The sequence below is a fragment of the Plutella xylostella genome, chromosome 25 (assembly GCF_932276165.1).
Source record: "Plutella xylostella chromosome 25, ilPluXylo3.1, whole genome shotgun sequence".
NCBI lineage: Eukaryota > Metazoa > Arthropoda > Insecta > Lepidoptera > Plutellidae > Plutella > Plutella xylostella.
This window is the reverse complement of record NC_064005.1, coordinates 4,268,904-4,296,024: the sequence shown is the minus strand read 5'-3', so window position 1 is coordinate 4,296,024 and position 27,121 is coordinate 4,268,904. Positions and strand designations below refer to the sequence as shown.

Below are 27,121 nucleotides of genomic sequence, written 5' to 3'. Positions count from 1 at the left end.
ATAAACGTACCTTCATATTGTTGTTTATAATTATCCAGTTACGCCACAATTTTTTCTTTGAAACTATCCGCCCGCGGCGTAATAATAGGTAAATCCATGTTGTCACACTATTTTAACACAAATAACGCACTTTGAAGCTAAATTTATTTGCAAAAAACTAACAATATAGGTGCTTTTTGTGTCAGCTGTTAGCTGTTAGACGCCATATTTGTTTTGTTCACCACCTGACTGATTTTAAGTCAGCTAACTAGTTGGACGTTTTGTGACGCTTGTGCAATCAACGTTCGGCCTAGTCATACAACTAAGCAGCGTCATCCAATGAACGGACTAGCGGTTCAATCAAACAGGAGATTAAACCAGATGCCTGCGACATATACATATAGAGCTATCTTTCTCTCTCCTGGTGGAATTATTACTTAATAAACTGATAATATGTGTAAGGTACAGTCGTAAAGGTCCTATCTGCTAAATATGCTGTATTGTATGCTTATAATTAGCGTTATCCGCAATGTGACCATTCTTCAAAATTCATCATCAACTCTATATGATCAGAACATTCAGAACATACATAGTGGGAGTCACACATACCTTCAGCTATGAATATCCTGGGGAACTTTACCGACCCTTCCTACACAAGACACCGCACCGGTATACCGGATGCCGTGTCGCCGGGCGCACCGGACCGTATACGACGGACAACGGATAACCAACGCTCATATTTTTTTTTACACCAGCTCTTCAGCCAGTAACTGAACACCACGCTTCTTGGCCACGTAGCCCCTAGTGCACTATGACGACCGTGTTGGAGAAAAAGTAAATAACTGACCACACGTCATTAGATTGTTGATCGGTTCCGATCTTAGATTAACAATATACGTTCGTTCTATGTTCGTTTATTGTAAATCTAAGGTCCCGATGGTAAACATTGTAGGACTGCAGATCTGCGTCAGAGTTTCCTATCGCGTCATAGAGTGTCTTATGATTACTCTTAGCTTTGATTTCCAGGTAGTACTAAGTAGGTTGTACCTAATTTAAAAAATATACCTTAGAGCCCATAATTTTATAGAAGAAACAGGCTGAATGCGTTTTAGGCGCCTAAAGACGAAAGTAAACAGAATATTTCATCTTATATTTTATACCTCATACTTTTATACCTATGCATAGAGAAAAAAATTCAAACTAAAATGCTCACGGTCAGAATTTCCGGCTGCAAGCATTTGCAACAAAAATAGCGATGAATTAATTCTCGTTTTAATGAATACCACATTATAAGTTCCTACCTCACGAAAAGTTTGAAGAATTTAAAATGTTGTGACAAACCTAAGCTCATCAGTTGACAGCTCATTCATCATGAAAGTTTTAAATACCACAGCTTTAAATGAGATCTCAATAAACTTCTTAATAATTTAAAGTGTCGACGTTTTGATTTAATATCTCCATTAATATAATTGTAACGTACTTTAATCATAAACGGCTTTCTCCCTCTAGGGATGATCATTAAATAACTGAAAGGGTTACGATAAATTAAAAGTACGCCTTGTCTCTGAAGATAGATAACCAATAGTATTGATAGATTGTAAGCTTATATTTTTAACTACAACCGAAAAAGATGTGTGATATGTATAAATACTAATAATAATAAAATAACGATGCACGTTTTTAAAAGCCTTCGAAGAATATTATGTTCAGGGTATCCAATTGAGCTAACTCATGGCCGAAACAAATATTATAGCCGATTCTAACTGAGTATATTTTTCGTCTCGTGAAATGGGTATCCACCGGAGCGCGTCTCATTAGAACTAGTCGACTTCCGGACACCCTTAATTACAAAGGGTGTAGCGACGACCGACGAGCTTGCTCCAGCAGGCAGGATATGACAAATCACTTGTAATATTTCTACTAAGATACCCAAGTTAGTTATAAATGTTTAGCAACATAAGTCCAGTCGATTTGAAGAAGAAGATTGGCTTATGTCAGTGATGAAAATTCTATAAGAAAGACTTGAAACATTCGCATGTGAGACCAAAATGTTAATCGTTGAATATTAGTGCAAAGTTAGTAAGCTATAAATACCTAGTGAATGATTATTGTATATAAGTATATATAATAACTAATAAAACGAATTATTATGTTTCCAAACTTTGCAATGTTTCATTTTCTCTGTAAACCGGTATTTCAGAAACGTGCAGCATATTAACAGTTTATCAACTTGTTACATAAACTGCCCTTGTGTTTAGTAAATAAAGTAACTGTTTTCAAACTATCCTCGATGTTTCTGCGAGGCGGTCGAAGTCGCAAACCTACTGTTTCTCACTGAAAAATTCACTGGATTCAGATTGTTTTCGCAACAAGCCAATAAAGGCCTTCCATCTATGCCAATCACTGGCTGAACTTTAGATACTTACTTATATCTTACTGTGTTTATTAGAAAGCTACTAGGCATAAACCTCCACCATGCTATGTAGGTATCAGTTTTCATAGTACCAAGTCAAAATCCTGCCCATTAATCCCAGCTCATTCGAATAAGAAAGTTTATGTTCATCCCTTCAGCTTCGGTAAAGATTAAAAAAGCATATAAATTACTGAAAACATACGAGACGCTTGACAAAGTGAGACAAGATCGTCGAGGGCCGAAGATCACTCCGCTTCTGAACATCACTTGACAAACAGCCAATTATCTTCAACATTCATTGCATGAGCGTGCTTTTCACTAAACAAACTACGTGTTTATTCTTTGCACATAAATAAAAAAAGAGTTTGAGTAATTCCTTAGAATTAGAACCTTATTTAATTATTATTTATTATAAGGTAGAAAAGTTCGCTAATAATTAGCGAGCATTTGTTACAAAATCACTCAACTCTCACATCAACCGTTGTTTACATTTAGGCTTATTGAGAACCAATTGTTAACCCTTTACCGCATGCTATAACTCAGAATGACCCCGGGGCCTAATAGACTCTTGGGTCGGGTCCCTCACTTCACGCAATGGTGATTTCGAATCACTATCCCCTCGCTTTCCACGAAACAAAATAATTTAAGGCCAATTTGATTTGCCTGCCGCTCCTTGACTCTTCAAGAAAAATGCTTTTGATTGGGTGGGTCACTTCCGGTGCTCCTTTCTGTGATGTTGAAAATATGTTTCTCAAAATAGGGCATCTTTTAAAATACGATAAAAGAGTCACTTTGACTAATGCCTACGCTTATTCTGGTGAAGTACTGCGCTGTTTCCGCCGGGAACAAGATTTCTTTCATTGAGACAAATATAAACAAACTATCCATCGTCAGGGGGGATAATGAAGGTGTAAAAGATTTGGGTTCGTGCCCCTCAATAAAGATAATCACGTGCCAAGAAGCCAACAGGGGTTGCCACGACCCCACAAGTCGAGCGTAAAAATATACTTACGCCTGCATTGTAGTGTTAACAGATTTTGTCACTCCAATAAATACATGAAGATTATTATGTTCTAATCAGTGTAATTATTTATTGATGCACAATATAGGTACCTACCTATAATGAAAATGTAACGTATGATATCTTCTTCCCACCTCCGAACATGTAGGTACCTACAGATTTATTGTATTAGGGATCAACTACTGATCAGTGTCATCATAACAAGATGACAAATAGGTGAAAGGGTCCCCTTTGACCCCGTACAAATGTGACGGCCATACTCTGATTGAGTCGGGGGACCCTGTAATTCGATTTTGATGTTTTTATTGTGTCGTTTTGATATACTTTACAATTGAGAGTGTCAGTTGTATGGAGATAAAATCAGAAAGGGTTATTGAAATGATTTCATTTCGGTAACGATTGAATTAACTTATTTTCCCAGTATAAGTAATGTATAATGTGTAATATACAGTCAATGCGGGTTGTAAATTATACGTACTTACATCATTTATTCGTCCATCTGTGGCTGAAGACATAGGTCTAGATAAGTTTATTCGTATCTCGGATCTAAATGTTTTCATAGGCGTGTTCATTGTGGAAATTTACTATGATCATTCGATTGTTTCAAAATTTTGTAGGTAGAGCACTGACAAAGACAAGACAAATTACAAATCACTGACATGTCCAGTGTCCGCCAAGGAAGGAAGCATACTTTACATTTATTCAAACCACAAATCAGTTTTACATTCGCTGAATTAGACAAAAAAGTTCAAAGAGCTTTTATTATTAGTTATTTGTATTGTTTGTGAGATATTTCCACGCGGTGCATGTCTGCTCAACGGAAGCACGATCGTGCTTTGATTAGAATATCAAATTCAAGATCGAATCATACTGTAGCTTTTCAATTGTTTGATGATAATATACCTAGCTACTTAGTTCTTAGTATCTAGCTTATTCTACAGTACGATATCTATGTTTATCTATATTGTTTTTGAAAAACATACAGCTCAAATTTATAACATCCAATAGAATCAGCTGTAAAAAGCCTAACATATTTTAAATTTTAAATAAAAGATAGGTAGAGTTTTGTCCGTCAACCTCCTGAAGTTTTAATAAGTAAATTGAATGCTTCGACTAATTTTAATGAATTATGTATGTACCTATAGACTCTTAAAAGAGTAAAATTACTGAACTCACACGGAAAGATATCTGACACATTTTTAAGGCGTTTGACAGCTTCTTGGTGCTTTTAACTGTTTTAACATGTAAAATGATTTCTGAAAGAGATCGCTATAAGCGATCAGACCGCCTTTTGTACCCTAATAAAATTTAAATGTGAAATATTTATTTATTTTTTGGTGTAGGTACAAATAAGCGTACTATATGATCTAACCACGTTCTTCATAAAAAAAGTTATAGGACACTTTCTTCTTTCTTCTAGCCCTTGAACTGTTTAGTCACACTCTCTGACAGAGAACAATTTGTCCTGCGTAAAGCGTCCTATAACTTTTTCTATGAATAAGGGGGTATATTTTGGTTTACCATCATTCTATTCTAAAACTAACTTCTCTTACCCCTTAGTGCGACGAGGGCGGCGGCCGCGCCGACGGCATCAAGAGCGAGCCCGAGGAGGAGCCGCGCGCCATGCAGAAGGTGCCCTCGCTGTCCGACCTCACCGACCCTGAGGCCTCCTTAGGTGAGTGCCATGTTTATCTTCTTCACTATCAAACAGCATACCAAAGCTACAGTAGGGTTGGTCACGCTTTAGAACTGCCATAGTGACCAACAAAGTGCTTGCTCTGATGAAACTGAAAGCAAAATACACAAAACATGTAATAAAAATTTGTTGTCAACGTCAAAGAGGTTGTCCACTCAGCTTATGCAGCGCCTTTGGTTAGATCAAAGGACACTGCGATGGTATTTCAGTTCAAGCCTCGTTAGTGACGCACTACGTTTAGGTAGTTAAAAAAAAGAATCGCATCATTCTATTGCGATTTACGAATTATTGTCAGATTTATATCACGGCAGCCGTAAGCATTACCCTGACTTGTCGTTCACACTACCACTACTGACGTTTTACGTATTGCTCAATAGATGTAGGTACAGGATTGAAGACTAGATTCTAGACCAGATGTAGACTTCCTCAGTTAGGCGACCATCTCCTGAGGAAGACGCCAATCGACCGTTGCCGGCACGTGGCGAGGCGGTTCGAAATTTGAAATCAACTGTCATTTATAAAGTTGCCAGTTACAATTTGAATAATGGTGATAGTCGTTTTGATAAACAAACGAGGCATCAGTTAGGATAGGCGAATTTGTACGTTAGTAAAAGATGCTTGGATTTACTTTGCTCACCAAAGGATATTGTAAACATTAGATACCTATATACCGGTTGGAAACAGAAACATACCTGTTATACCGCTTTTCCTCCTCAAATATGATCAAATATTTCGAAATAAATGTATGATCAATGTTACGACTCATCATAGTCATCATAATAACAATTATTAATCTTATCTACCCTGACTCATGCTCTTGTCAATTCATTTGATGTAACATACCTACTAGGTGTGAGGGTCCGTAGACAGAATGGCGACTGCCCAGTATAATTTTCATCACTAATTAGCTAGGTCAGTCACGTCGAAGTTAATTCGTTACTTAACGCACGCATACACATACCCTCTTATTATAAAGCGAATAGTAAAGATAGTTCTGGCTTTTATGAAATGTCTGGATTATAACCGGGTCTAAACCAGAAATATTTTTAGTCAACGTTTTATAATAAGGGGGATAATAGTCATACTATTTAAAATTTAAACATAGTTTCAATCTTCTCACCTAAACACTCTTATTACGTATGAACTTAATGATTTGTTGGCATTAATCAGCCGTTTTTCTCTCATCGATGATAGTTGTACTCTGAATAGAATAATGTGCGGTATCCTCTTTACTGAAGTGGGCCATAGTTTCAGCGCGCTGGCGTTTTGTAGGTGACCCACTTAATACTTGTTCTTTCCCATTGCCCCATTGTATCATATTGCAGTAAATATTCGGTTTCTTCAGGTACCTATAGAAGATACTCTATTCTTTATACCTCTTGATTCTTAACTACGAAAGTTATCTTGTAACAATGTTAACTTCTTAACATATTCCATGTGTCGGCTTCTCCTTAAAGTTGTACCGACTCATAATTACAGAGTCACTGGTATCAAATCCAGAAATATTGCTTACCATAATTTAATTTCCTGGTCCTACCCTTAATTAGAATAACAAATTATTGCAATTACTTACCATATAATTATTTAACCCACACAGGCCATCGAACTTTCATGTGACGAAATGTTGGGAACAAACCTTACTTTTTCTTTTGAGTCAACTAATAATTTTCCGTATGTAGTCTTGTGTTAAGGTCGATGTTGTGTTACTGGCGGGATGGCGGCTGCAGGGTGGTCGGTAGAATACGGGCCCATTGTTTTGGGTGTCTGTTTGTATGTAACATACTGTACATATATGTACATTGTATATATTTGAAGAGCTCTTTCGTCGGCGACACACGTGGTTATTTATGAGTCAGTAATGGCTCCCAGATCTCAGTGAAGGACAATGATGTCTTTGAATTTAAATGAGACATCAAAAAGCTCTACTACATGCAAAGAGCTTTAATACCATTGAAAACTCTTTTGTCAAAAACTCTTAATATTTTAATTAAACTACGTTAAAAGATCCCAGGATCAATATCTGTAGATATGTATGATAGCTATACGTATTCATTGACAGAAAAATATCAATTTTACCTATTGTTCAGCCTGATGCTAACAGTCTATTTTTTGCCACTCAACCCAAAAAACCTTGTGCCGACATATTACCATTTCATATTTATCATCCAATCTGAAAAAGGAATTGACAAAGAGTAACAAAACCAAATCTCCAGAAGAGACAGGGCAAGTTCATTACCGTGACATTTGGAGACGAAAATAGCCGCATTTCGTTGTTTGAGATGAGATGTCGTTTTGTTTGCATTTTTGGGGCTGTCTGTTGTAATCTTTATTTGTCATGTCTGCTCTTGTATAGGTAGTTGGGTCATTTATCTTTGTTCCAAGTCAATTAAAGTTATACTTTCGTGACAGTTTTACTTCAACGTTAATTATTGTATAAAAATATGAGCATTTAAATGTTTAATTTGGTTATTTTGGTAATATTCATTCATTTGGTTCCCTAATTTTTTCTTGTAAGTATTGATTTACGCTTAAAGCTACGTTTGTTGCGTAGGTAGGTATAATATGTTCATTATTTGCATAAAAACTCCGCAAAAGCATTTTTATCGGACGATTATTGCCTCGCACACCGCTCCGCTAGCCCGCTCCGCTCTGGTGGACAGGCAGCCTAATTCACTAGGTATATATATTTTTTATGCAGTCTGTATAGTGTCCCACTGCTGGGCAAAGGCCTCCTTATGAACTAACTGAACACCGTTCCCGTTCCTGTGCTTCCTATTTTAAATATTAAAAATAAAATATATACTAGGTATACTATACACCCTTCTAGTAACAGTAAGCATCTTCACAAGTCGGCTGTAGTTTGATACTTCGCCCCCAGCGTTCCGAGTGATCGGTGCGTCTCGCTTGAACACAACTAATTATTCCTCTACAAAGAACCTATCTTTAGCGGGGTTTAAGGTTTCCTACCACCCTCGTAGTCTTCTATTACACAGTAATGTAGTCTTCTATAGTTAACAGCCTTTGAATACATTATTTACATAGCATTTATTAGCTCAGACGTGGTAGTTTAGTGACATAGATAATTTAATTATTCATTATGGATTGAATTTTAGGTTCTCGGATCGTTTTCATACATAGAAGTCATTTCGAGAACTGCATTGCATTGCATAAATACTACAACTGAAATTTAAATAAAAAAATTGTAGGTATACATACATAGTTATCATTCGTCAATAATACCTACGTGTTGTAAAATGTGATAAAAAAGCCATTTATTTTCCATTTAATAGAGCGTGGGCGGCTAAAATGTAACAAACTCAGTAATTACTAATGCAATATGAAGCGACCACTGTTTGTTATCTGCCGAGTTATCGTGTACCTACTCTACCTACCGAGTAGAGAACTACTGTATTTTGCAGATTGTAATGTTCTGTTATTTAGATGGATTTGTATATTGATTGATGCATTTAAAGTTATTAGTTGGTAAAGGCCTCCGCCCTTTGCCCAGCAGTGGGACACAACGTAGGCTATTTAAAAAAAAGTAGGTTAAGATTCTTAATTCAAACAATGTGAAAGCTTTATACAACGCACACACATAACTTGTGCGTTATACATATAAAGCTGAAAATATAGCTTAAGTAATTAAATTATGTATTATACGAACCAACCTTATCATTATTATGTCAAAGACTGAGCTTTTGAGATCCTCCTACATAATTATATACTTATTACAACTACATAAACATAAGTGATGCAGTATTATCAGTTGGTAACATTATAATTAGGATTCAAAGTGGCGGTAGTTTTTGATCTAGATGACCCATCAGAATGTTATGCTGTAAACATACTGGTATTTGCCGAACATAATTAAAGCTTAAATTGTGATATTTGCCTAGTAGATAAAAGTAAATGCTTTAGGCAATAAGGGCGCCTTTTTTAGTTATTTTTTTAGGTACTTATTTTCTATTTTCGTGCAAATATGTCGTAATAACAATGTCTTCGTTTTTATCTCAAGTAGGTAAGTTAGAAGAAAAAAAAGGGAAAGAAGAAGAATACTTACCACCTTACAATCCATCTCCATGTTGATAGACTATACAGGATGTTGCGGTGTCCACTTCCTGCGCTCGCTGCACTGTTGATGCGAGCACAGGATGTTGCCAAAACTTTGTAGCCCGAATATTTTCATATAATGTTACTACTTGTAGTTGGATTCTCAGAACATTCAACGGATTTAACAACAATTTTCTGAAAGGTTTACTAACAGCAATTGTATTACAAATTAGACTTATTGTAATAATATAAAACTGGCTAGTTCTTGTGCTCAAATAGAGCTGTTTCTTCTGTAATATTATAAACAGTTCATGTTTACCTGCACAATGAATGAAAAGGGAACCTCCTCTATTGTTGAAGTCGGTTTATAATTACATGAGTTGTTAGTAGAAATTAGAATATATGTACAACTTTTTGATATATACGATCAGGGTTATCAATCTCCGCTTCTAATAAGTATAAATCTTCAGCATAAGCTTGAACGCTTTAAGCAGTTATATTTTATTATAGTCCTTTGAATTACTTATGTATTTTTCAAGTTTTAACTAGTAATTCTAATGCTAAAGTAGCCTTAAATATCTATATATTTTTAAAGTTGGTAAAACTGCGTTAAATACACAGTCTCACATGTTGCATGTCATGCGTGGTCGCGGTCGCCGTGCGTGCGAGTTTCATTCAATATTCACGTTTTTTTCTGCCCCATCAAGTGGAATCGACGAAGTATCGAATAACATCGAGTTTTAAAAGGGCTTTTAAAATTTATATTAACGGCTTCAATGGACACCTTGAGGTAAATAACCTTTTGAACAGAATTATATATACAGTCATACATGGTTAGATGAGGAGGATAGAGTCAGACGTAAATTATAACATCGACCAGTATAAATACTTAAGTAAGTGCTAAGCGCTTATTTGATCTTAATTTTCTCAGTAATTTTTAATGATACTTAGGGAACAGTAAAAAGACAGTAGGTAAGTAACTCTCGAGATTTTGAATAAAAAATCTGATGTTCTCCATTAGTGAGTAATGAGAATAACAAACGAAATCTACGATAATCTTAGATTTTATGGATATCATTAGAATGAGTCAGATCCATCTTTATGATCTGACAATAAAACGTGTGTTTATCATTGATTATCATCATCTACAATTACCTAATCATTTCACATTTGCTTTATTTTGCCTTTAATTTGGATAGACTGGGAGGCCAAACAGGGTCGCCATCTCCAATTGAAAACATGACAACTTCTATTTAATTGTGTTTTTCTAAAACTGCAACGTTACGTAAATCTGTTTGCAATGATACATTCTACATGCCTCCAAGTACATAGTATCTAGTACTTACTCTAGACTCTACGAACTAGCTGTAGTAACGCCCTTAAGAACTTACATACCTTACCTCACTAGTTGACTGCCACAAAAGAAATTAAAATACAGATTCGACATTCCAATCACTGGTATATTTCCCCGATGCCCACTGCCCTCGCATTTGGTTCTAACCGTTGACTATTTCTGTCCTAACCTAAGTTCATTCATATCGAGAATGCCGGACCATTCTCACACACATGCGCTAATACTGCACTCACATCACATATCCACGTATTGATGCATATGATAATGACACACACACAACATATAAGCACAAACTTACATCAGTTATGTTCATAAATGTAGAATATTATTTGTCGCTTTAGTTAGAATTTTCATCATCTGATGATAACTTCTGTTTCTGATTTGATCTTATTTAAATAAGTACCTATCTGATTAACCGTTGAATAAGAAACTTAGTAATACTTAGGTACTTCAATCAAAGAAGAACAACTGACGAAGTACCTATATCAGTAAACAACATTTTAACTAAAGCTTTAGCCTGAATGCTACAATTTTACCTCTATATCAATAAAAGCTTGTAAATATCAGAAAGTGAACTTAACTTTTGTAACAGAGCGTTGGATTAGAACGTGCCGCTTCATTCATTCATTCAAGCTAACGAACATTGTATTTTATGAATGGAGTGGAAGAACACAAGTTCATCTTGCAACAACGTCGACCTTGCTGCCTTGACCATAGAAATCAATACGTCTTGTCATCTCGGTGAATGGAGGAGACAAGAAAAGCTCTTCGGAAGCCTGGGCGCCTGGTACCGGAGATCGACTAGTCGACGGACATGTTGGTTTATTTGTTGGGCAGTTGTTGTCAGAATAGATTTTAAGTTCGATTCTGTACGAATTTTTAAACATTTGACCACTCTTCTTTAGCTGACTGTGAAGTCAATGTACCTTCCTACCTAACCTAATCTGCAGATTTGGTTTTATAGCATTTATTAGTTTAGTTTACATTTACTTAAATACACTACATAGAGGATAAAGAATTCTCGAGGTATATTTTAAACCTACTAAGGTGATTCTTTATCACAAAAGCAATAAAGTAAGGCTTGATATCACGTTATAAACATGCGTGCCGCGTCACTGGTGCCGAGATGGCAGTAGCATCGCAATAGGCTCGTCGTCACCTCTGCCGCGTTCACAGAATACTAATCCAGAATTATTATTTTTTAAGTATGAATATCTCTGGATTTAAAGTTAAATATGGCACTATGTTGTCTGTAATGGAAAAAGTAAATGAGTGAATATGTACTGTTTTTTAATAAAATTATCTTTTACGAATTGATCTCAAAGTCATTCTTCATGACATAGAAAATATCTGCGGTCATGAATTTCGTATTTTTGCTCAGAAAATACTTTGATTGCTGATCCTTTAAATATACTTAACCTCAAAAAAATTATGTAAATATGTAGGTACTTAATCGTAAACATAGGATATTTTTTATTTATTTAATTTGCAGCTAGGTAAGTAGGTAAATAGTAAGATGGTTGTTTTGCATAAGTACTTAGGTAAAACCTTGCTGTTATGTCAATATTTACATAGGTTTATTAGATATTTTGTGTCAAAACAGCAATAATCTCCCTGAGTACTTATAATAAACTCCTTAGCTGTAAAATTCTGAACAAACACATTACTAAGTTTGTTTATACAATACATAAGTATGTACATGTAGGTAAGTGCTGAGGTAATCTGTAAATAGGTTTATGATCTAAATATCTATACCATATAGCTCGATAGTGTACTTAATTACTAATTTCAATATCTAACTGTGCCTGTAGTCCATCCACTGCAGGTCATAGGGCTCACCTAGGCCACAAGGCAAGGCATTGTTCTTGACATGAGACACTCGCGTGTCGCGTAAATGAAGATCTGCAAACCCCAAATCTGTGATTTATTTCTAACTAGCTGTTCCCGCGCGCTTCGCTTCGCCTTAAAAAGTTTTCCCGTGGGAATTCCGGGATAAAAAGTAGCCTATGTTCTTTCCCAGGGTCTAAACCGTATGTATACCAAATTTCATTCAAATCCGTTCAGTAGTTTTGGCGTGAAAGAGTAACAGACAGACAGACAGACAGACAGACAGACAGACAGACAGACACAGTTACTTTCGCATTTATAATATTAGTTAGGATAAACAATAGACGACTATGAGTTATGATGTGATAACCTGGCACGCTGCCTGAAACCGCCCATAATGATGCAATTTATGATAAAATACACACAAGAAGTAGGTACCTTCGTTCTTACATAGCTAGGTACATAAGTATTTACTACTATATCCAATAGCTATTACCTATAGCATACATATAGTAATGTATAAATAAACAGTCCTTTTCTGGCTGATGTAGTTTAAAAATACACAGCTTCATGCGTATGCGCATTGTATTATAAATAGTAAGCAGCGCCATCTACCCAAAGCCTTTGAAAACACAACGCAAGCAATATCTGGAAGTTGCTTAGTAGTTCATTGATGTGCTACCAGGTGGCGTTTCTGTTAGTTCTTTGACAACATGATAGATGGCGCTACTGGAACTGAAAAGTTTTTTACACTGCTGCTCTGTATTGTGATTTTGTGAATGTGGAATAGTAAGTGCAATAGTTAAACTTTTAGTAAACTTAATTTAAAATCTACCATCCCTTTATTAAATAATTATTACTTACTTATTTGTATTATAAGTAGGTTGTTACTTTATGGGTAAGGCATTTAAATTTATACTAGGTGCCTACTTACAATAAATTAAAAATATGTTTTGAATCATAATCTTAAAATCTTTAGCCAATTTAAAAACCCAAAAAATCCATCAGCAACATTAATTGCATTGTTTTGAAACATAGCCCCTAGTGTAGTTGTGACGTCACGAGGGCGGGTGAGAGCGGCGGCGCGGGGCGCGGGGGCGGCGGCCGTGGGAACCACGCGGCAGGTGCGAGCCGGCCACTGATCCTGAACACACACACACACACACACACGGGTCAAGATGCTATTAGTGAACATGTGTGGGTATCAGACAACTCAGGTGATGGTCTTGAGAAAGATGAATCTCGCTGAATGGCTAGATCTCGAGTGGCGTGGCATTTTGGCAATGGCAGTTTTATGTAAAAAAAACCGGCCAAGTGCGAGTCGGGCTCGCGCACAAAGGGTTCCGTAGTAAGCACAATAACTTAACCAAAATTACAGTTAAATCAACCTATCTCAAAAACTATAAGAGATACTTTGATCAAACCAAAAATCGTTGAAAGAGTTAATTAGCATGCATCACCTCTATTTTTTTTAGAATTTTATACCCCGTAGTTATAAAAATAGAGGGGGGGGGACATACTTTTTACGACTTTGAGAGCTGATATCTCAAAAACCGTTCACTTTAAGAAAAATGTTTTTTAGAAAACTTTATATCATTTTAAAAGACCTTTCCATTGATACCCCACACGGGTATGTACATCGAAAAAAAAAATTTCATCCCTCAGTTACATGTATGGGGGGCCCCACCCCCAATTCTTTTTTTTACTATTTAGTGTCATATTTTTGTAGCGGTTCATACAACACATATTCCCATCAAATTTCATCACTGTAGTACTTATAGTTTCCGAGTAAATCGGCTGTGACAGACGGACAGACGGACAGACGGACATGACGAAACTATAAGGGTTCCGTTTTTGCCATTTTGGCTACGGAACCCTAAAAACAGCGCGCTTGCTGAAATTAAGTATGCATGGTAAGTTTATAAAACCCCTATGTTAGATACATGGTGCAAACTACTTGAATATACGCGACCCAAATAATAAAGTATTATAATAGGTACTTAGTAGTACTTACTAAAATTTAAAAATTTCTACTTATCTGTAGGTCTGTAGTTATACATTTTATTACTTATTTGTTCCGAGTTTTCGCATCGCCGCCGCCACCGCCGCTGTCGCCATCACCCTGCAGTAAACTCAATAAAAGCTCGGTTGAAAGTCAACAAAAATTAGATTCCTTCCGAAGAGGGTGAAAAATACGAACTTGATAAAAGCCTTTGCATACCGATAGCTTCGTAATTACGTTTGAGTGGTTCCCTAAGCGCTGGTGAGCTTTCTAAACATATATAGGTACTTACTTACCATAGAGTATAGCTTATAAACACACGGGCAATGAAAAGGTTCCGCTGAGAAAATCGCCAAATTACTCATAAACGGAAAAGGCCACCTAAATGACGCCTTCTGCAACATTGAAGTAAGTACATTTAACAGAGCATTAGGATATTCACAACTAATAAAAAAATATATAAATAAACAAAAAACCCGATTGCACGCTAAAAAGATGAAAACAAGCCCCAATGTTAATGGAAAGTATCGCAGGCGGGGACCAGCAGAGGGTTCACCATTTAGCTGAATGTTACTTAGATAGGTAGACCTTGTGTGGCGGTCAAGTTGGTCCCCGCCAGTTTTATTTGTAACTTTTTCGTTGTTTTATATTTTATGAAATATTATGTCAGTAGTCGGGTTTTAGTTTATGAACATTTTCTATTTCAATAATTTTGGTGTTGTGATTTAAATACTTACCTACAATATGCATATTTTTGTAATGTGCTAATCAAGCGCTTTCATTTGATACCCCACACGGCATAGTTGGAAAAGTATTATTTTTCGATCATTTATGTCCTCTAGTGGGCGCTATATACATTTTAATGTAACGTCACATAGCCTATAACCATCGCGCAATTAAGACGCTTCTAACGATACCACATACATCAAAATCTATCAAGCCGTTTCGGCTACAGGAGGGAAAAAAGAAACAGACAAACATACATAAAAACATACAATCGAAAAACATTACCCTCCTCCTTCGGCAGTGGGGTAAAAACGGTAATATTATGTCAAAATTTTAAATTCAATGTTTGAAAAAATTGGGGTCTTTTGGTGAGTGTATTATATGTAGGTATAACTAGGTATAGACATTAGGCTATCTATGTACAATTATATCGGATCCAAGAGTCGCAAGACACGCAAGCGAAGTATACATTCCAAAATATGTATATATTACAAAAGTAGTTCAAAATAACGAATCACCCCCTATCGGCTTACTATACTTATACCACTTTTACAACACGTTCTATATCCTGAAAAAAGCAGCATTTAAATAAGTATGAAAACATTGTTAGCTACTTACCAAAACCATTTAGAAACGACTCCATGGCTCCTTGGCGTAACACCAACCTATTGTAGGCTTTAGTCACAGTGCAAGGTTCATTAGGACGGATCTAGGAACAAAGGTGGGATACAGTCGCCTGAACACTTCACAATACGCCTTTCAAGATTCGATACCTGCCGTGAAGCTCTGATTGGCAAGCCGTTTCAGTTTCGTTGGGAAATTTACACGAAAAGTTTCTAAAATGTATGTAATAAGTTACTACTTTTGTTTAGCAAAGACTTTATTTATCTACTTATCAAAAAACCCACAAAATTGTTAGCTCAATCCATGAAATGAAAAAATATATTCTGAACTTATTTTTTTAAACTCCAACTTGGTAACTTATTGTAATCTGTGCTCCACAAATCTGCTTTAGATACTTGGAATTCAGACAAAAAGTGAGCTTTGAAAAAGCTTATTGCATGTAAAGGCACAATTACGTGTAATCGACACCTCATTGTGAGAAAAGCTCCCGCGATTTAAACCGTAAAGCGCTGCCTAGCTATTAATTAGCGGAGTTAACAAATGGTTAATAAGTGCTATTAGCTATCGTAGTGTAAAACTGTTAAATTATGCAGTAGGAACACGATTGCAAATTGAATTGAAATTGGAACTAAGAACTCTACATAAATGAGATTCTTTACAAGTCTGTCACCAAACTAAGGTTACTGGTATTTACTAGGTGACACTTTCAGTTTTATCAAAGTGCTATCATTAAGCTGTAAGTAGGTATAAAGGACAAATTCATCTTTCATTCATCATCAATAGCCTCTCTATTATCTATTACGAAAATAAACAGTCTCGTATGATTCGTTTAAAATACATTCATTTATCAATAGTAATCCTAAAAATATTATGAACTATGGTTTATTGTATATTACCTATTGGGCCATTAATTAATTTAGCGATGCAATTTCAAAGAATTTTGAATTTAGTACTTACAAAGAAGTATGTATATTTAAGGGTGGTGTCACACAGAGCGTGACGCGGACACCTGCGCCCGCGCCGCGTCCGCAGTTCCCACATTAGCACATCAAGTTATTGCTACATTATCACAGAGTACTTACTAAACTAAAACAACCACGTCTTAGTTTATATAGGCAATACTTCAAATCACAACCCATCACATCCGTCCCCACTGCTGGAGCACGGGTTTCTTCTAATGAAGGAAGGGTTTAGGCCTTGTCCACGGGAGGAAATAAGAAGATTGTTTAAATTAAAATGATTGAACTACATTATAATCCAATAAGTTCGTCGCATCGTTTGGATTGATTTCCTTGACCTTATAACAGACTTGGTATAATAACTAGTACTTACCTAGATAACCATCATATTGTAGCGTACAAATGCGTAGTTACGAAATATACAGTAGCACTTTGACTTTGCACGCGATTTGTAACTTACTACCGTCGAACTGAGTCCCTGACGAAGTATTTCAAAAGCTGGCAAATAACTGTCGATATTACATTTAAATATGTTAGTTTATTTATACATTACTTTTACTTCGTGTAAAAAGAGATATCTGAGGAGCTGTTTAAAACAAATCAAGAAAAAACAATCTCAACTAAAAGCAATCAGCACAAAATTGCAGCAATTAATGAATGCGATTTACTTTCAAGTGTCCATTCTATTGGTTGCTAAATTGTCTTTAATTAATTATAATTGGAGACCCTTCTAAGTGGTAGCCGTTATGGCGACCCGCATCGCAGCGGGGGTGAACTACCACATTGTTTACAACATAAGCACTTGGAAGTTCTCACAAATACTTGACAAAATCTATGTGAAATGACGGGTGAATAAATAAGCACTTAACGCCAGTGTCATAACATGAGTTCATAACCGTTGGCCCAAGACCCAAGACCTTTCGTTACAGTTCACTGCTGGAGATGAGCCTCGGGTCTGAAGAAATTGGTAGGATCTTTCGCATTGTCGTTTGGATAATGTAGCACTTAGGTACGTATGGTATGTTATACGGTTGTGCAAAGACCACGTCTTTCACTAACGTAAGATCAGATGTTCCCATTATCTGGCAGCAACTTTTCCAAACCCGGAACACACAAAGAAAGTCGAAATGTATCGTCTATCTATAATCTCCACTAACCTTCTGGGAAACTTTGAAACTGAATACAAAAATATCAAGAAGAGGGACTAATGCTGCGACCGCTGACCACGACTGTGCCGTGGCGTGTAGGATTTCATTAGCCAGAAGCTGTGTTCCTGGGCTTCCCGCGGATCCACAATGGCGGCGCTTCCGGCCGGTTCCCGCCAAAACAGAAATAACCTGACCCAGTTGCGTACGTCCGGCTCTCCCGGCGCACGCGCAGTCTGCGTTTGCATTTCCGGTCCATGACAAGTTATTTTACGCCGTATGATTTTTTCAGCCCATACGTGAACGGTTTCGACATCTGAAGATATACTTATTAAACATAGAATCGGTTCCAAAATTTCCGCTAGGACAGCGTTGCACACAGACACTAAAAATAGCAATCGGCGCACATCCGATCGACTTGACCTCGCAAACTTTTCTTCATATTGTAATTAGGGCATGCAATACCGTAATACCGGTTTTCGTAATACCGGTATCAGGGACCAAATCCACGCTTTTTTCAATACCGGTATTGAAAGTTAATACCGGTATTGAAGTAATACCGGAATCGGACTTTTTTAGGCTATAATAAAGCGATTAAGATATAGTATTCCTATGTACTGTGAAAGCGCACTTGTTTCCAACCGTTTGATGCAGTTTTCAGCCGTTGGATATCTACTGTAGTCCATGCGTAAACGGACACTGGATGTAAAAATAATAATTTATTGTAAAATTTTAACTCTAATACTCAATTCTCGTAAAAATCTATTACAAAATACTGAATTTCATTGCTTTTTCTCGTTTTATTTTGACCTATACGACCTTTAATCACAATATATGCCATTTATTACAAGGAAATCTAATACCGGTATTAATACCGGGATCCCGGTATTGAGTTGCAATACCGGAACTCAATACCGGTATTGAAAATAGTTCCGGTATTGCATGCCCTAATTGTAATGCACTGCTGCGATCATAAAGTACGTTTAGTTTCTCTGTCCAATCTGTGCCACAGTCTGTAAAAGATGCTTGTTCAATTTATTTGCAAGTGACGGTATGCAGACAGTTCATTCGGTAGTTTCGTAGCATGTGTCCGTTGTACACACAGCATGCAAGGAGGCTTGCATAATGCTCGTAGTTTGTAGAGCGGAAAGGGACATGAATCAAGTTGCTTCATTTCAGCTGTGACCTTGCTGTTTCGTGCCACAACTGTGGTGTGACTACACGTGTGTACCTCCACCTAGTGTAGCTTAAAGGTACTTGATCTCTACACAATATATATTATTATGAATGACGTAGGTATGAAAATGTATGCTAAAATCGTTTTGCTCGAAATTTTGCGACTACGCACTTTATGGTTGGACAACTTCTCATAACAATATTACGCTGTTTTTTTTTCGCAATTGTAATTAATGAGATAAAATTTAAAATATATTGTTATTATTAAAAAAATGCATGTTTACCGCATGTCGGTGACGAGTGTGTCACTAACTGGGAATGATAAGGAGCGGCAGTTTCTTTGTCGGTAAAGATCAAACGGTCATTCCGCGTATGGCGAGTCTCACTTCACGAGAGTGGGCTCAATCGTCAAACGTTACACTTTCGCGGTTCCTGGAAACACCACGTTTTGTGGAAGGAGTACAGGAAATAGAATGTTGCAGATTAATGAGTATAAGCTATTCATTAATTAGCTACTTAGTTCGAATTTTCAGGAATAAAGATAAGTACTACTTTATTAAAAACATACATTGATGGTCTAAATAAAATCGGGGGCACTAAAAAAGTCTCGAATCCTCGATTAACGTATCGCCTGCTCCTTATATATGTATGTATATAGGCAAGTACATGACATCGTGGCCAGTAGTTGATGAAGACGCCCATTATCTCTTGTCTCTGTTATCTAAACTTTCGATCGCCCGAGAGCGGCGGCGGCGGCGGCTCGTCAAATTGAACATGCTCGATTGTAACGATTTGTTTTATTCGATTTCATATCGCTCCCGGCCCGATTAGGCCACGATTTCAACGATTAAGTAGCCGATTAAATCGAATGATTATTGCCTACTCTTGAACCCACGTTTGTGGATAGACAGATGATAAAATAAAAGTTTAAATGAGTCAAGTCGACTACTCAAGACATGTGAGTGTGGAAGTGGAAAGACAGTAGATTTTGAAATATCTCACGATTTATCCATATGTTTATGCGAATGTATTTTTTTCTACGTAGATCGGAAGTCAAAATTTGATTTTGTATTTAGCCAAAATATACTTACATACTGTTGTGATAACGAGGCTATTATATTCTGATTTACCGAATGTAAAGTGTAAACACAGCTTAATTCGTCTCTGTCATTTCATTAACTTGCAAATTTCAGCCTAGCCCTGTGTCTGTACCTCCATGCAATAATAACTTTGTATGTTATATAGCCTATGGCTAAAACTGTAGTTCTATATTCAAATCCTGCTACTTTACCATACTTTACCCTCGTGGTATGGGCGCAATGCCACTCTCTAGCCAGAGTTTTGAGTCATTGTTAAAAACAAAAAAGAAAGCATAAAATTATAGCATCTATAATGCGAGTGTGACTTGCAGATCTATTCTATATAATGGTATTTATCAAGTATATGCTTAAGTTGTGTCCGCGTATTAATTGCTCCAGTTTGAGACTTGGTGGGTTGGCACAATGGAAATACCCTAACGGCTTGTTTCACAATGTCTGGTTAGTGGCTACTTGTGAAGATACATGATGTCACTGTAAAAAGAAAATAACAGAAAGTGACAGCATGTATTTTATCTCACAGGTAGCCACTAACCAGACATTGTGAAACGGGGCCTAAATGTACAAAACTGTTGCAGACAAATGTAACTGTCAGGCACTGTCTTAGGCGTGTAAGTTACACCGTTAAGATTTGTTTGAGTAAGTACCTAGGTGCCGGATATTTACCCGCTCTGCCGGTAGGAGCACGAAACAAGGATAAATACCGTATCCGATTATAGAATAGTATAGAATACTCTTTATTTTGCACCCTTAAAAAACATTACAATTTCACAACTTATATATAAAATAGTGCAAAAAAAAGCGTTCTTATTGCTTAAAGCAATCTCTACCAGACAACCTTTGGATGGAAGATAGGATTATATAGGATTCATAACCTTAGTATTTATTATTGAATTAAATTTTAAATCTGTTTTGTTTATTTATTGATTGTAAACATTTCCTCCACTAACAGTAATAAAACACTCACACCTCGTACAATTACAATTATCTCAGTAACAATATGATTATATCGTTAAATTAGCTTTCCTTATTTTTCACACTTGTGTAGCGTTGATTTTTATCTTTTTATCCAACTTTTAGAATATATAGGTACCTACGTACTTTAAAATATGCGATAGATCTTTCGTTTGTTAATGTTTAGTTCACGCTGCGGCAACCGAAGGATTGTGGGACTTTGTTTAGATCAGTATTTTCAGGCCAAACAAAACATACTGAAAACATATCTTTACTGTCATAGTCATCATAGAATGTTACACATATGCTCACAAAATAACTGTGCCTGTTCACGGAAAACCTAACCATTGTAAACATCTTATTAAACCAGCAGAAAACAACCTGTTCGATTCCTATAGTAAAAGTAGTTAGAGATTATCTACCCAGAGATTTGTGCCCTGACTAGGTTGGCTGTATCCCGAGTGCTTCAGACAGTCTTAACTGCCCTTTAGGCCTTAAACTAATATCCACCTTATCGTATGTAGCGAGGGTAAAATTTAGCTGTAGCTAGGCAGTCGGTTAAGCCGGTACAGGTGGGTGCATGATAGGACACTGGTCTCGGGTGCTTGGGCGGCAGGTGTTTTCTGCCTCCTCCCATCGGCTGGGAGCATTGCTCTAGTTGAGATTTACTTAGGTATTATGCACCTGGCTGTTCCTGGGTTGTAATGCCTTTGTGCGGAACGGCCAGTTTTAGTCGATATGGGTATCACTACTTACTACTTACGTAAGTATATTGATTTTCAAAAGATCATTCAGATTTCAGTATTAACAGACATACTGAAATCTGAATGATCTTTTGAAAATCAATATAAATGTAAGTAGTGATATTCATATAGACATACTTATACGCAACTTATATGAAGTTTAATCACGATGATGGCTTATTTTTAGTGCAGGATAGAATTAGAATTGTAAAACATTTATATAAATTTCAAATCCATGCCAGAATCGTCTATCTATGAGAAATTATGCTGTAAAACTTAAAGGTTGTAGATTTTTAATTTGCATTTGTGTTTTAGCACGTTCTACCTCTATAGCAATTATTCTTTTATAATTCACACCAGTTCGTTATGCATACGCTTTATGAATTTCACACTTAGTTAATTCAAAGTTCCCTTAGAATCAGCAGACGCGGCAGTCAAAACAGTATTTTAAAACTACCAGTTTCATTTTTATTGGACTACTGGTTTATTTATGAGTTTGGTGGTTGCAATTAAATCGTGCTTGTAATTGTTGATGGGCGTAGCTAAGCTGCGTGACCCGGCGGCGGCTACCGGTTCTATCGTATCATGGGGCCAACTGTACCCAAGTAATGCGACTTACGAATGAGTATTAAAGCTTAGTATTGGTGCAATGGGAACCGGGTGCATTGAGTTACATAGTTAGGTTTTGCCTTTTGGTGACCTGCTTTTTCAGTCCTGGTCTGAGCGAAAAAGGAGAAATTGTTGTCAACTGTGGCTACGCAGCTTGAATGTGTATCCTCAGCATCAGCTTACATAATACATAATATATGGCTCTAATATATTTTTCGAGGCATAATAATAGGTCTAGATAAATATCGATAGTGGTGCCCTCCTTCAGATGCCTAGTTACTTGGTCGGAGTTTACTTGACCGCAGCTTCTCTCACTAGTAAGTTTTAATATTGGAAACCTCACGATGTTCCACTACTATAGACATTACCAAAGTTTAATTTAGCAATTTAATCTAATAGCTTTTAATTTAAATCTCCGAATCGCCGTTTCACTTTAATTTCTTCAATCAATTCGGTCAAATCACGCCTATGAGACGTAGTAATACGTACGTACCTAATAATTATAATTTAAATATTAATTATTAACACCATGGCTAAAGAGCTTCCAGAAATTAATCGTATCCGTTATGAATAGGATATTTCTTAAGATCATAATAAGGTTTTGAGCAATTCATGAATTTAATTACCGTTCGTTAGAATCATCATTAAATTTATGCCACTTTATCAGTGCCATCGCCGTTTCCAAGTCTATGTAGGTAAGTAGGTACACGCTGATTGTCATTGTGTGATGCAACTCTCATATCGTGAAAAGGAATGATCTGGACCATACATTTTGTAGTAAATTTTAGTATTTAACTGAAAAGTATTAAGTAAAATAAAAGATGTGATATTAGTAAAATGCACCTACAGCGAAGAGCGGTTGGAGCTTGCGACTACCCCTTCACCCCCCCTTCGGGGATTACAGTCGTGAGTGATTTAGCTGTATTTTGGCCAACGCTTTCACGTGGTCAAGGAATGTTTACTTTTTCAATTACAATGCTATTTTATCAACAATAGAGGTAGATAAACAATATTTAGCAGTACCTATTTCACTCCCTGGTCTTAAACCCTGAATTACTCCAGGCCTTATTTACGTTGTATATGTATATGAGCTATACTTACACCCATATACCTAAATCTATCTATCCCTTTTGCACCTATTGTATATGATGGTTTGCGAGACAAGGCCAGCGTTGCAGTATCAAGAAGGACGTCATCCATCACTGGCGCGTAATGCGTCCATGATATATGATCGTTTTACGGACGAATCCGGTCTCTAAACGACAGGATCGATTTTGAAACACACTGTTTAATTCATGTTTTCATTTGAGCCGTAGTAGCCCATTCATTTTGGCCGTTAAAATAGAATTGTAAAGGGTTACTTAAAGCTTTTTAAGTAGTTTATGTATAGTTGTTACAATAACTTATGGAGTGCCAGCCAACGAACTACACTTAGAATCTGCATTCATAGCAACATGTAGATTCGATTAGTAGGTATAGAAATTGTTAAGTGTATGGAATATATCATTTTAGCATATAACCGTGGAATCAATAACTCAGTTTGGGTAAATACACTATTTTATCACTAGAAAATAAAGTCTTGATTTTAAATATAAATACTAAACATTCTGGCTTCTCCAAGACATGCTGCAAGATGCTCTACATGCTGACTTTCCAATCTACTTATAAAATTATTAGACGCGGACTACTAAAATGAATCAATGATACTTATTTAACTGTAGTTCCAATAGAGAACGTACAGTTGTAAAGAGGTCATCGTTTGTCCGAGCAGACAGACAATTTAATGTGTAGGTTACAAGTTAACGGTAGCCGGAGCATCGCGCACGTATATGTAATAATGTACCCGCCTGTACCTACACTCCGACACTCACTTTATATTATTACACACACACACACACACACACCACACACACACGCACAGCGCAATGAATGGGATGCTGCCGCCACCGCTTTATACGATTGTTAGGGTTGTCAAACCAATCACGCTATAAGTCACACGTGTTGATTTTAATTGCAGAATACGAACCATCTCAATATCTCATTACAGTTTTATCGGGCAATAAACGTAGTTTACAAGCGCCGGCAGCAGAAACCGCGATTGCGGTTGATCAGGGTTGGCTCATTGGGTTTTATTCGCAACCCTATAAATAAAGCTGAGATTATTGAGCGAGTTTCCCACGGGGCGCGAAACTGGTTGGCGGCTCGATAAGCTGAAACTTACCAAGACCGTTAAATTAGTGCCCCCAGTGACAGTTTCCTGCCTCGTATATGCCTGCTGATATACTCAGTCGATCAGACCAGACCATGGCCAAACATATATATGTAGGTACCTCACAAATAAACTTATATTAAAGAGATTTTTATACAGACTGAATGGTCAGGAGTCGGGGTCGGGGTGTCGGTTGATCACAATCACAAGCCCTTACTTATCATTATCACGGTTAGCATTTTCAAAATACATATTACTGTTGTTTTTTCCATGATAATGGACAGTGCAGTCCGGAGCATAAACTATCTATCAATGAGGCGTTTGTTAAAAAAAAAAAAAAGTTCCTTTTTGGAGAAATAGATGGCGTTGTCTGGGGTTGTACCAACTTTCAAACCCTCAGAACACACTCAGATCACAATATGTTATTCTGTGAGGCTTCCGAACTTCCATGAATGTTTTCGCAGTTTCCAATCAATTTTTCGCACATTTATCCGAGTCGCCTTAATCCATTGTTGCGCCTGGCTTTAATCATTTGGAAATTTATGATGTCCTTTATTTTTACAAGTTGCGACGGCACACATTCTCATCTTGTCTTGTAAGTATTTCTTTGGGATCTTATTTAGGATCATACAATAAATAAAAATAGAAAATCAGTTCTCGCACGCAGCACCCGTTCAAACGGCGCGCATAGAGAAAAGAACACTACGTGACGGCGCGGGTAGAACTATTCACAGAATACTTAGCACTATCCCAAGCCACATGCAGTCTGAGCCTCGGAAGGATGGCTCGCGCTACCACCCGACATTTAATCACAACTAGTGAGTTCTTATTCTGAGTTTAGTACTCTTTGCTCTCTATGTAATTTTTGACAGTTGGTACACTGCGTTTTCACGCCATCTATCGGCTTACCCAAAAGCTCAACTGACAGCTTTCAAGGAAAACGGCTCATTGTTTAAAACTATGATTGGCAGAAAGTGACAGTTTTCAAACGATACGATATCTTCATAGCGATAAACCTATCTCTGGTTAACTAACAGTACAGTTTACAATCACTTTACAATTTGTTTAGTTCTAGTCACGCCGCCGATGGCTGTCAGGCGGGTGGTTTCGGCGTTGTTCTCAACGATGCATAATTTGTTATGACCCGCTCTCACATTTGACACAGCGCTCGCACGACTGGGTCGGCGACTCAGTCGGCAACTGAGTCGGCGAGGCGCTCCGATGGACCCCGGCCCGTTTTTTATTGCTGATCGTTAATGGATTGTTTATTAATATCGTAATTAGTCCGAAGCGGTCAGTCAAATCACGCAGCTTCAGCATGAGAAACTGTTTCACATATCGATCCATATAAATAAATGGACGATCTCGCTTCGTTTAATAAGACTTTTAAATGGAAACACTAGATTTGAATATGATAGGTGGCTGATAAATGAGCGAGATAAAACTGACATATTGAAACAATTATAAGTGAAGTAGCGAGATGTGTATTAGTGTGGTGAGTGCTCCGGTAGATCTTGTATAAGTGGATCGGGCTGTCAGAGGTCGATGTATTAATTATGTCGATAAATCAATCTGCTAGTCCACGAAGGATTTCTTTTATTAATGTCTTTAAACAATTCACCAAAAAATAATATACCTATGAGGTGCTATGATATATTATGTAATAGGTTTATGCTTTTGAATAATCCAAGTAGTTAACAAAAAATATATTTATCGATAATATCACAGTACTTATCGGTATTATTTACAGTAATACGGTAGTGTTGCTGGCGTGATGAATATGGACCCACAGCACAGGCCCACAGCCCAACATCACGTGGCCCAGAGCTCGACAAGTCTGCACACACTCTGATTCACCTCTGACACACACAAATTACGCTCCGACATATGCACGATACTCTTTTGTTTCAGCATCGCAAACAACTGCCGGCGAACAAAATAACCATTATTGAAACAACGCTTAATTATCCCGCGAGATTTTAGCTTTATTTTTTCTTTATCGCCGGCCGGTGTTTCACTGAAAATAGTCCGAGTCGACATCTCATTAAGGCCGTCAGCAGGCGCCGCTTTGAAAAATGTACCATTTAACCCTCGACTCCTGTAATAGCCGCTGAAGGGTTAACCGCCACGAATAGCCGAATGCGGAAGTGGGCGATGCTATCGGCGCCAACTCGTCTTTTTAATAGTTTTAATTAGGAAATAGTTTAATTTTTATGTTGTGTGAACGTTGCCACTAGTTGTCAACCGGCGGCGATGGGCGTGAGAAATGACCACTTTTATTGGCGACCGCTCGGTTATCTTAAAACGACGGAATTTCTAATTCGACATCGTTTCAGACCTAATCTTAACACTTAATATTAATAGTGCATTTTTTTCTAATAATAATCGGGTCTTTTATGTAACCAATAACGTGTCTAACAACTTTTTGATACATTTTGTCGCGACAGACAGATAAGGGGTGTTTCACAATAGAACGGTGTCATATTCCAATTATGTCAGTGACATGTTTTGCATGATGATTCTCATTGGGAGCTGTC

At 37.0% G+C, this 27,121-nt stretch overlaps 1 protein-coding gene across 2 annotated transcripts in view; it reads left to right on the top strand.

Moving 5' to 3' along the window:
• Nucleotides 1–27,121, top strand: part of LOC105382345 (ETS-like protein pointed) — a 114,116-nt gene that overhangs the window by 19,005 nt on the left and 67,990 nt on the right. For both annotated transcript variants that reach the window (XM_011552207.3, XM_048630296.1), the window contains exon 3: nt 4,974–5,088. In XM_011552207.3, coding sequence (XP_011550509.1) covers nt 4,974–5,088 — 115 coding nt within the window. The remainder of the gene's footprint in view (nt 1–4,973; nt 5,089–27,121) is intronic.